We start from the raw sequence: 13,531 nt of genomic DNA on the forward strand, positions 1-13,531 counted from the left end.
CTCAGACTGACTCCCACATCCATATGTCCCCAAATCCTACTTTGGTTATTAGGTAAGATGTATGATTCTTTCTTTTCAACCCTAATCTTTTCTTTTTTTTTTTTTTTTAATTAAAATTCGTTCCATGGATGAATTCCCCTACAACCTTATCAGGTATCACTGGGAGATTTGCAAAGGGCCACCAAAATGTGGTGCAGAAGAAGGTGAAAGCCATCTGTATTAGTTTTTGGGCAGTTTCTATTATCTTGTCTCCAACAATGGCAACTTGACTATGTGCATCCCAAGATTGATTAGGAGATGCTGTTGTTTTTGACATGTACAAATGAATAAAGTGTAGTTTAAGTATTTATTTATTTCTCTTTCAGTTATTGTAATGGATGTATGTTAGATCCAGACTGTGGTCTCTGCTACAAATTGAATAAATCAAGTGTCATTGAGTCCTCATGCATTCCTGTTGATAAAGATTCCACGATGAAAGCAGCGTGGGGCAGGTATGTCACTTTTCAAGATTTTCTGGTCTCATGCTCTACTGACAGTGTATCTTAAGCTATTGAGAACGCATTTACTTTTACATAAAATGTTATTCTTAGGATATTCTGGAAGAAAAAAATAACTTGGCCTAGTCAAAAATGTGTGATTACATTCTCACAACTGTTCTAAATAAAAGCCTTGACCCTGATGTGTGCAGCCAGTTCAGTACAGTCTGCCACTTACAAAATATGTCAAAAGTACACTAGCAATTAGGAAAATCACTTTTCCCCAATGTCTTCGTTTGAGGGACATATTTCCTAGATATACACTTAAAACCTTATGAATTAATTTTCATTTTAAATGCTTTAATTAAACCACACTTCTAGTATTGGCCTACTAAAGAAACTGGGTTGCTCAGCTGAGTAATCTAAAATGATAAAAATCTGAAGAGTTCAAATTGTCAAAAGCACGGTTTGTGGCCACAGATTTCTGTGTTCCTGTGCTTAAAAGCGGCATCATGCCATACGTTGCACTTGGGATGTAAAAATATGTGCGTTCATAGAAAAATCACAATGCAACTGCAAAACATGTCACACCTCATTTTCTTAAGCAGCACAGAGATTCCCTGTGAAGTCACAGCAATCTTCAAGTTTTCTTAAGCATTGACTATCCGTAAGGAATGGCTTTATGAGTTGGAACAACGTCCTGTAAGGGTTTTATCAATACTTTATTAGTGATTAGTGCTCGGGTTAGAGTTTAGAATGGTTCAGTGCCACAAGGGAATTATATAATTGCTGCTGATAAGATGTGTAATTACTGCTGATAAAACCTCCTCGCCATTAATTCATCTATGCCACCTACATGCCATAAATGTACCTGGGAAACACGCAAAGGTTTGTGGGGTGGTTTGGGCTTTGTTATTATTTTTGCTTTTTAACTTTTCTGTGTATTTCTCAGAAGTTAAAACAGAGTGCTTAGTGGCAATGAGTCATATTGGACAGAGGTTGGAAGGTATGAAAGTATCTACTAATTGTAAAATCATTAGTTTAAAATTACTCTAAAATTGCCCTGCTTTTGAATCAGTACTGTTAGAATGTTACGTCTAGCATTTCATTCCAAATGCAGAAGAGGGTAGCTTATATTCTTTGTAATCCTAATTTGAAATGTGATCATTTTAGAGCTATTACTGTTTATTAATAAGTAACTGTGAAAACTACAAAATCTCATCCCTCTTGCTTGTTCTGTGACTATCTTCAATGGCGCGTTATACAACATACCTTGCATATTACCTAATATCCTGGTGTGCTCACCAGCACTTGGGCTCTCTTATTTGTTAGCTAACGGATCTCTCTTTGTATTCCAAATTCATATTCACTTCGTGTATGCTGTACTTCTAAGTAGCATGTCTGTAGTTAGCAAAATCAAACTATTATGTAAGAAGAAATAAATGGAAACATAAACTTGTTACGAACAGTTGATAGATAAACTGTTTATTAGGCAGTGTTATTGTATAACGTGTAGTAAATGTGGGCATCAGTAATCCTTTTGTATTCATGGTTCGCTCTCACATAGCACTCCCTGCTGTACAGACTATTGGAGCAAATTAGGGAGGAAAGAAGAAATATTTCCTTTCCACGTTGCAAAACACAATATTTCCATATTGTACACTAATTCCGTAGCATAAGGACCCTGTTCAAAATCTTTCAAGAGAAAATGAAACAATTTTAAATTTGTTATATTGGTAGTCACTAGAGTGAAAGTCCTGCCTTAAGAAAGAAAACCAATGAAATACCCACATTTCTTTTTCCAAAGATTGTAAGTTCATCCCCATTTTTAGTGCTATTTCATTAATTTCTAATCTCACCTCCACCTGGTCTGTGTAATCAGGCAGTTTTCTAAAAGCCAGTCCTTCGTGCTGGGAAATGTCAGGTGGCACCTTCTGTGCCTTCCGAGCCCTGTGGGACAGGCAAATGTTTCACCTCCTCTTCCTCCTCTTCCCACATACGTGTGTTTCTGCATACTGGTCCAGATGGAGTCCCCATAGATTTTGACTTCACATTCACGTACCTCCCCAGCTCTCCTTCCTCAAATCCTGAGTCTGAGTCTCAAATTGGTCCCACAAAGCCGTAGGATTTCCTCTCCGAGTGAGAAGATTGCTGCAGTGGGAACGGCGTAGTTACATCCCCAGTTGTGTCTCAGAACAGCAGGAATCGTCTATCTTTCTGGCAGCACAGGGAGAACAAGTGCCTGAGACAAACTAACAGCACTGGGGAAGAAATTACCTCTGTGTTGATGCCTGAAATTGCATCTCTCTGTTTCACGAAGTTACTTTGTCACATGCTGGATGTACAGTGGCAGTGATTTTCAAAATACATGGCATTTTTATGATCAGAAACTGGTTTAACGTTTTGAAAGATGATCTCGTGATCTATGGACATCTGATAACCATAGTTATCACATGCAGCCTCCTTGCAGCTCCTGTGTATTCTGGTGGCTTCGTGCCATCCAGTATTGGCTGAGTAGGTTTAAATGGCTTGAAACCTCCAGAGTTACACTGGCCTTGTACGGCCAGTTTATTTTGCCATTAATCCTGCTCAGGAGAGAAGGAAGAGCTGAGCTATTTGTCTGGGATTTGGTGGACCTCAGTTTGCCTGAGCATTAGCAAAAGCAGCAGCTCTGGCTACCTTGGCCTGATGCGGGAGGGTCAGAGGAACGGCTTCTGCTTGGCTCGGGTTGACGGTGCCGTGCAGAGCTTTTCACTGCCGCTGCGACCGCATTTTGTTTATGATTTTCCTGCTGGAAGGCTGGGGGCTGCAGCCATGGCGAGGTGCCAGCGGGCGCATCACAGGATGTGTGCGCGGCCACGGAGCTCTGCAGCCACCGTAACCCCGACCAGCCTGACACTCCCTTGGGAGCTTATCAATTCCTGGCGTGTAACCTACCGGCGAGGTGAGAGGTGCTGAGAGGCACCAACAGAGAAGGCCTTGTCATATTTTTTTTAAACCTTTCTGCAGCAGCACAAGCTGACATAGAAAACCCTCCTATTTACACATTTATAGCTTTGCACTGTTCTTCATAGTTGATCCCAAGGTGCTTCGGTAACACTGATGTAGCAGGCAATGTTTTGACTGTTGTTATAAAATGCTGTAACGTATTTTTATTTGCGAGAAGTTTCCCCAGTGCCAGCCTGGTGTACTAGACACCGTCTCTATGTTTATTGTTAATGATATTTATTCGGTTACGGTATGTTCTACATTGAGAAGTTCTGGGGAGGGGTGGGGAGGGGAGAGAGCAGAGATTTCAGCCTCCTGTGGCTGCCAGCAAGGCTGTTTATGTTGCTGTGGTTGTCATAGAAACCTAGGGAGACAATTAGAGCGTCCAAATGTTTTTCAAGGAGAATATAGCATTTTGGTTCTTTTGAATATAGGGAACGCTGTGACCAGCAGTTGCCCTGGGGGTGGGGGGGAGACCGCGTGAGAATAAATCTGACCAAGTCCAAGTCAGGCCGTGAAGCAGCACGAGTAATGCGCAACGGGTGCACTTGTAAGATCATAAATGTAAGACAAAGAATAGAGATTGATTTATTTTTTTATTTAATCAGTTACATAAGCCTGACTGTTACAGTGGAACAGCACGGCGAGGAGCCTCCTGCCCAGGGCACCAGCACCATCGGGTGCTTCGCTGCCCTCGCTGTTACTGAACCAGATAACAAAAACAGCCATTGACATGCAAACCTTGCTGCCTCCAGCTCTGCCCAGGGACATATGAAGGATGGTTTCAAGACAGTGAGCAAGAATATTCTTAAATTATTCACTTTGTAATAAAAGAAGAAGAGCTGTGTCTTCTCTCTCGGTGTGGTTTGAGGGTTCTGTGTTGGGACTCTCTTCTCCAAGATTTAGGGAAGTTTTGCATTTAGCAGCAGTACAGAAAGGATTGCAGTTCTGTTCTCTTCATGAACATTGAATTATAAAATCCCCATGAAGTTGATAAAAAGCATTATCTCGCTTTTACAGATGGGGATGCAATGGGAAAGTTCTGATATGAAACTCAGGTGGCACGACAGAGGTCATGGGCAGAGTCCGTCTCTCAGCCAGGACTGACTGTGGAGGTGATTGCTTTCAGTTCTGTGCTTTCAGAGCACAAACCGAAACCTAATTTTTCCCCACAATTGCAATTACTCCCACAGTACTCTCGGAAACCTTGAAACTTCTGTCCATGTAATTGCAATAACCCTAAAGGCCAGCCAAGAATGCTCTAGAAGTAACTTTAAATTGCATTAATATTCTTACAGTTGAAAGAATAACCACACAAGGAGAGGAGCCACTAATAGGGCCTTGACATGACATTAACCTTGACATGAGTATGTTGTCAAGACCACAGCAGGCCCACAACTGCGAGCTAAAAGGCGCTTATGAGTGACTCTGAGCAAATCTCCCTCTGGAGAGAAAGATGTTGACTTTATACAGTAAACAATTATGAAGAAATAATAACATCATCTGCAGATCAGAGGCAAGCCTAGAAGCCATCCTGTCCACAAAATTAGCTGGCAGGTCTCCACAGTCCCCGAAGGAGGACGATTGGGAACAGAAATCTATAAAGGGAGAGGAGCTGAGTGATTTGCTTTCTTCAGCCATTTTTAACTTCGTTAAAAGAACATCTTTCTGCCGCAGGAGTTTAGTGCTTCATGGAAAATCCTGCTTTCATCAATATAAAGAAGCATTCTACTCTCTAAGGACATTCATTGCAAAGGGAAGTCCAAGAAGAGCTCTGTGTTTGGGAAGCTCTTCGTTTTCCTCTGGCCAGTGCTCTTCTGAGCTCCTTCCTTCCATCTAAAAATTAACGCCATGTTCCCAGATGCTTGGTAGCGCTGTTATGTGTCACTGTGTGCTTGTTGCTTGTATCCATCAGGTTCACCGAGGAGTTTAACTGTATCTCAGAAACCTGTTCTGGGGAAAATTTGGTTTAAATTACCCAGGCAATGTGAGGAAGCAGGTCAGGCGGGCAGTCAAGCCCTGTCTCCCAGCTTCAGGAGAGTTTCTACCACAGGAATGTGCCTGACGACCGTGGCATTCGAGCCTAGATGCTAACTAGATTCCAGTGGTTAAAAAAAAAACAGCCATGAGAGTTCATTAGCTGGATTCTCAGACAACAGCCTGGTTTATGTCCAACGGGGGACTTGCCAGTGCCTGTCACAGCCTCGGGAGTATTCTGGGGAGCTGTACATTCATACAGTGCTGCCTGTTGTCTAGTGCACAGCAGATGAGACTGTTGAAATGATTAGAATACTTTTTCTTTGTAGTAACGCTGGATTTTTCTAGAAATGTCAGGTTCCTTTTGCTGCTTGTAAATAAAGACAGACATAAATACGTTCATTACACTTGTTTTGCTAGTTGCTGTCTTATAAAGATGCTTTTGCAATGTGACAAGTACATTTGTAAAAGTTGCTGTGACTGCTTTACTAATGTCAAAAAAATGTATGTGTGTATTAACACATTTAAAGGCTGAGAATCTGTTTTCAGCACGTCATGGGGAGCGGGTATCCAGACCTTTCCTGTTACCGCAGAAAGGCTGGCACCAGAGCAGCCTTCCAGGAATGAAGTGCTCTTCTGTCCGTGGGTAGACATTGCTTGTTTTGTCATGCAGGAACTATTGGTAGAAGATTTTATTGCTGAAATGTTGATTTGGAATGTTTCTACAAGGGCCTGCATTGAAAAGCACTGCATAATTCAGCAGCAATTAGAGGAGAAACTAGTAGTTCTCTCGCTAAGTCTTCAGATCAATAGGTGAAGGTTATACGTAGGATTATGGTTCTCACATTTACAAAGTAGAAAGGTAGTAAATGATTCAGGAGAGTAGCAGGATCTACAGAATGTTTCCATCCGCATGTCTATTGACAGCACTCAGAAGAGCTGTGGTTATAGCCAGTAGTCTTGGAGAAATTTCTTTCTGGACAATATGCTAAACGTTTACTAAATTGAAATATTCATCACTTCAGTAGGAACCAGAATATAGAATCCCCCCCTATCCCCTCCAGGACCATTTAGGAAAGAAAACCAAAATATATGCAGTTTCAAATAGAATTGATTTTTGATTGTCTTCACTGTTGCCAGCAAGTATGGAAACCTGGAGTGGCCGAGTGCCAGTGCGCAGCGCTATTTGTCCTATTTGATTAGGAGTACGTACTTCAGCATAATAATATATCATACATGTTAGTGAGGTGTGCGAAAACAAAAATGAAAAAAAGATCTGAAACTGATTACGGTCTTCTTTCACCTAAAATCTAAGGCTCAAGGTCTTTTCTGGGAGGAGGATATTAGACAGTGAAATCAAAGTCTAGCGGTTGCACATACTGGTGTGATTCTGGAGAGCTGGGGAGGTAGAGGAGGAACTTAAGAAATCTCACATGCATGTTTTAATGCCATCTCTGCTAACAGGTAAGAGCAAATAGGAAGAATAGGAGGATAAAGTGATGCAGAATATTGTGTCCTCGATCGCAGATGAAGCTGTGCTATTGGTGATGCAGGAGCAGGTAGCAAAATAAGTGCAATTTTAATGTTCTCATCCTTTCAGCCACTCAGATCTTTGAGTGATCTTTTCAGATATTTGAGACATCACGTTTTTAAGTTGCTTTAAAAAGATAACTGTTTCATGGTGGGCCTGATAACCATAAGATCTCTTAAAAGCACTTAAAAATATGGTATAATCTATATATGTACTTAAATAATTTAAATTGAGGGTGGAATTTTGTTGTAACTTGAACAGAAGATACAGTCTCCTAATTTTTTTTTTTACGGTTAAAGGAGGGAAAAACATTTTTTATTATTTTATTTTTTACTGAATCTAATGCCTGAAAATTAAGGTCCTTTGTATATTGTATCCGCATTTTAATGAGCAGAGCAACATGATAATCTAAACTGAAACTATTTACATTCCTTTAGGGTAATTACTTAGGAATTACTATTAATAGCTGTAACTCATTATATCTACTCAACCAATGGCAAATTCTGGATGCTTGAAAGGAAGGACAAAATATACTCCTCGTCAGTGTTGTTATGAAGTGAACGTATTCTTACTCAGGGAAAGTTTAGTTTCTATGCTAAAGACAAAATTTATTTGTTGGAGACACACAGCACAAAGTAGGATTTGTATGTGTGTTCTCTACCTGTATCGCACTTCGCTGCTGAACGCTGCTTCTAGATCTTACTCTGAGTACTATTTAAAAGGCATTCTGGTAGGGAGTGATGAAGAGACAGATGCTGACAGCTGTTTGGGTTACTTGTAACAACTGCTTCAGATGCTGTAGCATTGACATAACTGGAATAGAAAAGCAAAAGTGGCCCTTGAGCTAAAACATTCCTGAATGCTGGTTTCTGTCAGGAAAAACTGTGTTATTTAAATGGAAAACTGTTTGAGTCAGTGCTCTTCACCACTTAGAAGTGGTCCAAGGAAGTAGGTGCTGTGGTTGTTTAAAATTTGAATTTAACATCCTGTTGAAGGAGCAAGCTTTCTGCTCATTTCACTCCTTCTGTGGTCAGCTGAGATGGGACTAGAATAAATTGATCTTGTTTCCCGTTTAAAAAGCACGTTTGCTTTTCGATGACAATGGAGATAGATAGGCAGGCAAGTGAAGGAAAGAAAATGGCAGCATATATGAGAAAATTGGCAGAAAAGAGTCTTTCATTGCCCATAGGAGCCCGCTGCTAATTAGCTTCTTCAGCTGCTCATCTTTTTAGGGACAGATTGAAAGACGTCCATGCCTCACCTGGGGGTTCTCCCAGAGAGGTGTCTCAGCAGGGGCAGAGCCTGGCCCCAGCGCTCCCCTTGGCAAGGGAATGGGAGCGAGGGGCAGAGGAGGATGCTCCATCAGGGAGCATGAGCGTGCAGGGAGCTGCTGCTTCGAGAGAGCTGGGGATATTCCTTTCTGCCTTGGAGCCAAAGCAGAAGGAACCGACTCGTATTTGGGAGCCTGTGGATTTTATTTTATTTTCTGAGAGAGGAATACTTCCAACAGTTTTTTTCATGTACATTCAGTTATTGACTCTGAGGTTCAGATTTAAATAAAAATCATTGGTGAAAACTGTCCGAGCAGATTCTTTTAGGTTTTTTTACACTCCTTAAATTTACTAAATTGAAATTTTGTCTGTTTTGAGGGGGAAGATATTTTTGAAAGGTGCGTGGGATTGGGGATCTTTATTGATAAAGAACATTCAGCAGGGTTGAACCCAGCCCTCCGTATGGCAGCTTGTACCTTTAACAGCATCCCTAATCCAAATCTTACACGTCTTTATTCCATAATAAGTAACTCTTCAATAATCACATAATCTGATATAGTGAAATTGTGATCTCTTCCCTTCTTAAAAGGATGAAGTTTTCAGAGTATTTTTTTTCTTTTGGAGAGAATATAAATTAACACATTTCTGCACGAGGACTGTTGAATAATTCAATATGTTTGATGAGTTTAATTCATATAAATTATTGTATGTGCTGTCGGCGTGTGTGGTTCATTTCCTTGAGAACGGAGGCAGTAAGATCAATCCCTCACTGGCACAAGATGAGCTGGAATTATTGATTCATTTGATTTAAAGTTGTGACCTTATTTTAACTCAGCTCGTCGGTTCGTACGGGCTAGGAAATGGGCAGTCTGTTAGATGGCAGGTCGTACTTCTGAACAGCAGCACTTTGGGCATTTCTTCTTGCTTGTAGGATGTATAGAGTATCTTTTTTTTTTTCCTGGAGCTTTGCACAGCTGTCACATTAGCTTTGCATAGATGATAATGAGAGATGAGTTTGAGGCTCCACATGATTATTTAGTTCTTCAGACCTGTGATTCAGATGATGTATGTTCCCATTTAGCATATTTTCTTGGCAAAATAACTATTGTTAAAAGGCACTTATTTATGTAAAGTTCTTTTTAGTTGTCACAGGCCATGCAAAATAGATGATTACTTTGATTTCTGCTGAGTTCTAGTACTGCCAGATCCCAAACTTTGGAGTTTCGTGTAACAATGAAGACTTTGGCACCCGATGTTTATAAATGTCATAAACTAGAGACAGGTAACCGCTTACTGTTTCTGTATTTTATAAAATTCCTGAGATTTGGCATAGATATTGCACCTGCGTGCACAAATCAAAGCAGAGCAACACTCTGTGTTAAGTGCTCACTCCCACAAATCAGGCGTGAAATAATTATCTTGTTATAAGTGGTCTTAGAGTATTATTTAAATGTCCTTGGGGCTCCATTTTCAGTTACGACACTAATAATTTCCGGTGAATTTTAGGGCTGACAGTGGAGGAATCATTCTTTGGATGGCTCTGGTGGTTGATTTAATTCGGAGGCTCCCCAGTAGAGCGTGCGTGGGCAGGGATGCGGTGCTTCATTCCGCTTCTGAAGCACCGGTTTTTCTGAGCTTCCTGGGGCCTGAGCGTTTAAGGGCAGAGCTATTGCCACCTACTGGAGTCAGGGAAAAGCTCCGTTTTAAAAATACTCTTCCGTTGTGTGTTTAAAACAATGAACGCAAGAACTCAAATTTTCAATCTGGATAGATTTCAGTTGTAACGGCAGAAAGACAGTTGCTGGCAATAGTTAAAATGTACTGTTTGTGTCGAAATTGCTGTTACAGAAATGGAATGTAACAGCTCGGCGCTTCAGATGGAAGGTTAGGTTGGCCAAAAGGTTCTTGTTAGAACTATTAAAAAATAAACTTTATATCAATAACTAGGAATTAAGGAGAGTAGGACAGCGCTAAAAAGGTGTGCTAATACATGTAATATTCATCTATATTTTAAACTTCTTGTCCTTACAGTTTTTTGTCTCGGGTTCAACAAAAAAGCAAATTCAGGAAATTATTTTTAAGCCCCCCCACTTCCCTTTGATTTCAGTGGAAAATTCAGGAGGATAAATATTTCATTGTCTCTTAACTTCCCGTTCAAATATGCGGTTCATTCTGATTTTAAGATTTTAACAGCTCAAGGGAAAATCATTTCTGAGGAGTGCTGGTTTGGCAGACTCTGTAAGACGCGGGGACCACTGCGTGGTATAAGCAGAAAATGAACCAGGTTTAACACCTCAGCGGTGCGGGGGCAGCAGCAGAGCCTGGCCCAGGCGTCCCGCCGGGCGCTCTGCTGGCCAGGCAGCAGCCGTTCGGGACCGGAACTTGGCAAGTCAGTTATTTGGAAGATGAATTGTATCGGTAACGCTCACCATTCAGTGCCACATCTGGTAACTTGGTATAATTGTGGCAGCGGTGTCCCATCTGTGTTTTGAGTTTGGGGTTTGGGTGGGATTTGCTCTGTTTTTCTAAATTGAATTATAAAATCTTGACATTCTCTACTAAGTTGATATGCCAGGTTTCAACCTCAAAGCATGTTTTTTACAATACCTTTGCATGTCTGAAACTTTGGGGTAGTTGAAAGCAATACATTTTTTTCTGTTTCTTTATTGTTTTCTGGAGTGTTCGGAAGCATTTGGAAAAACAAGATCAGAACACTGAACTAGAACCTATTTCATTTGGAGGTTGAACTTCCAGTCAATATTTCTGCTAAGTTACCTTCACCCTGAGTTACAGCAACCACCTTGATTTCTTTGTTTTCGGTCTTTTTTGACCATGGGCTTAGAATTACTTTTGGCAATTGTAACTCAAGTGATGCTTTTGAGATGCTGATGACATTCCTTTGGTAATACTAGTGACACATGGTGAACCGTACAAGCATCAATGAAGGTTACTTGTAAGTGCAAGTAAGAATAAGAAGCCTGGGTAGAGTTTGTCTTGCTGAACTTTGGATGGCTAAAATTTTCACCTTGAGCTGTCTTGTAGTGCCTTGACTGATGGAGTAAAAGATGCTGTTCCTTATTGTTCCTTATTAGCAGCCGGCCTTTGCCTGTGTTTTACAGAATAGACTTTGTTAGGTCATGCCAGCAATCCTTGCACACTGTTCCGTTCATAATACTTTAATTAATATTAAAGTATTGATACTTGTTATTACTGAGCCCAACGCTCAGCCCTTTCCACCAGTATTCATGGAGGCAATCTGTCTTCATATACCGTAGGAAAGAGACATCTCCTGGGAGAACTGATACTTGTGCAGTGAATGGACAGCTGGTTGATATTTCTGTTGTAATAAAAGAACTTTACAAATGCTAATTATTAAGTAAATTAAATGTAAAAGCAGGTGAAAAAAACAAATGAGATTAAACATTAGGTAGAGATTTAGTCGACAAGAAATTTGCATGAAATTCTATAATGCTGCATTTGACATCATAATTTTCAAACCAATTTGTTTCAGTAATCTAATTATTAAATATTCATGCTGCAAGGAGATACTATTGGAAAGACTAAATGCTTTTAGATCTGGAAACCAAAGCTAGAAATTCTCCAATTCGATTATCCCAGTTCTGTCAGTAATTTGGTTGGAGACTGGTTCTCCATCCATAAACTCTCAAAAATGTCAGAGCAGGGATGACCCAAAACTTCCTCGCGAAAACGCCCAGAGCAGCAGAACTGCTCCAGTCCAGGAGAAGACCGGGAGCGCTGAGCTACAGAGAGGGGTTTGCACACAACCGAAATACTTAATATGCTAGTCTATCACAAATGCTAAATACCAGCCTGTCTTTAACAAAAAGTACTGGAGAATCCTATGTTTATGAGCATTTTTGTCCTGAAAGAGCTTGAACAGAACGAAGCCTGCCTGCCTGCAGGCATCTGTGAGTGATAGACAGATTTGGTCACTCTCTGGTTTTCGGTGGAAAGCATTGTGCGGCACAGGTTAGCTTTGGGAGCCCAGCGGGGTGGCTGGTAGCCACCTTCCAGTTAATGCTCATCACTGAGATCCCCCAAAGGTTTGTCTGTCAGAAGAAATGGCCAAACTGTTAATGAGCACTCCCTCTTTTCAGAGAAGTAAGGGAGGCCATCAATGACTGGATGAAGGGACGGGTGTGTGTGGGTGCTCATTGCTGAAGCTGGTTGTTCCAAAGCTGAACTATTTCTGTATAACCACGGAAAAAACGCTAAACAAACTATAAAGCACGTTCTGGAGTCACAGGGAGTCCACGAGTCTTTGTCAACCCTGATGGCTGCCGAGAGGGAAATAATAGCTCATTCTGTTTCCAGAATGCCTCTGTGCTACCTTTGTGCGGGTTGTCGTGTGGAGATAGCTTTGTGCTGGGGGTGTTTAGAATTTGTGAAATGGCATCTATTTCACGAGTGATTAAATATTCCCAGATGCCATTTCTTGCGAGGTCTTGCCGTGTGCCTGCGCCCGTGCAGCGGCACAAGAGGTTTCTTTTCAGTTCGTGCTTGATTGCTGTGAGCAGGGTTGAAGGGAGGATTTGCGGCGCTCCCCGAGGTGGTGGCAGCAATAATTCTCTTGTCCCACTGACTGCAGTGTGTGCAAGCCACGTCATTGAGCCACAGCCCCATCACACACGTCACATCCCCATCCAGACCTGCACACGAATACCTGATGCTTTAGGTGTTACAGCAGCGGCTCTTGCCCTCTGCTACATCATGGCGTTTTTTCCAGTCCACCTGGTAGAATGCAGTGTTTTTCTTACATTTCTTGATACTACTGTACTACTAACATAGCTATTGATCATGACAAAGGCTTCAAAATGTTGGCCAGTATCACCTCGCATCATATTCACCCAAAATTCTGAATGTTCTTTGCTGATCTGCACCTTGGTGAAGTTCTTTGAGAGTTGTTGATACTTAAAGAATTAATGAAAACTACAGCATTTAACTGATTGAAATTTTTCAGTATGAGAATTAGGACTGAACTAACTATTTCTCTGTCTCTTACTGGATCTTGCTCGTTGTGAGGATTGGCTTAGACTTTTAAAAATATTTTTTAAGTACAGCACTGGAATCTGGGAGTCTTCCTGACTTGCCAATGGCACTCTACTGTGTTTATAAAGTGGTTGGCGTTCTCATGCTCATCAGTAGTTTGAAAGCTGCAAGAAACAGTACAATCTGTCTTAGAAGAGGAACCAAAGACCCAAAAGATTTAGGGTTTAGTAAAGTTGTTCAAGGACATACACAAACAAAGTTTTGTGGTGAAGTGAAAT

The 13,531-nt window shown here is 41.1% G+C and overlaps 1 protein-coding gene across 1 annotated transcript in view; it reads left to right on the forward strand.

Annotated features, from left to right (window-relative positions):
• SLC2A13 (solute carrier family 2 member 13) overlaps positions 1–13,531 on the forward strand; it is a 165,494-nt gene that overhangs the window by 135,835 nt on the left and 16,128 nt on the right. Inside the window, exon 7 of the mRNA XM_074583138.1 lies at positions 366–491. Coding sequence (XP_074439239.1) covers positions 366–491 — 126 coding nt within the window. The remainder of the gene's footprint in view (positions 1–365; positions 492–13,531) is intronic.

This window comes from Larus michahellis, chromosome 1, assembly GCF_964199755.1.
Source record: "Larus michahellis chromosome 1, bLarMic1.1, whole genome shotgun sequence".
In the NCBI taxonomy this organism is placed as follows: domain Eukaryota; kingdom Metazoa; phylum Chordata; class Aves; order Charadriiformes; family Laridae; genus Larus; species Larus michahellis.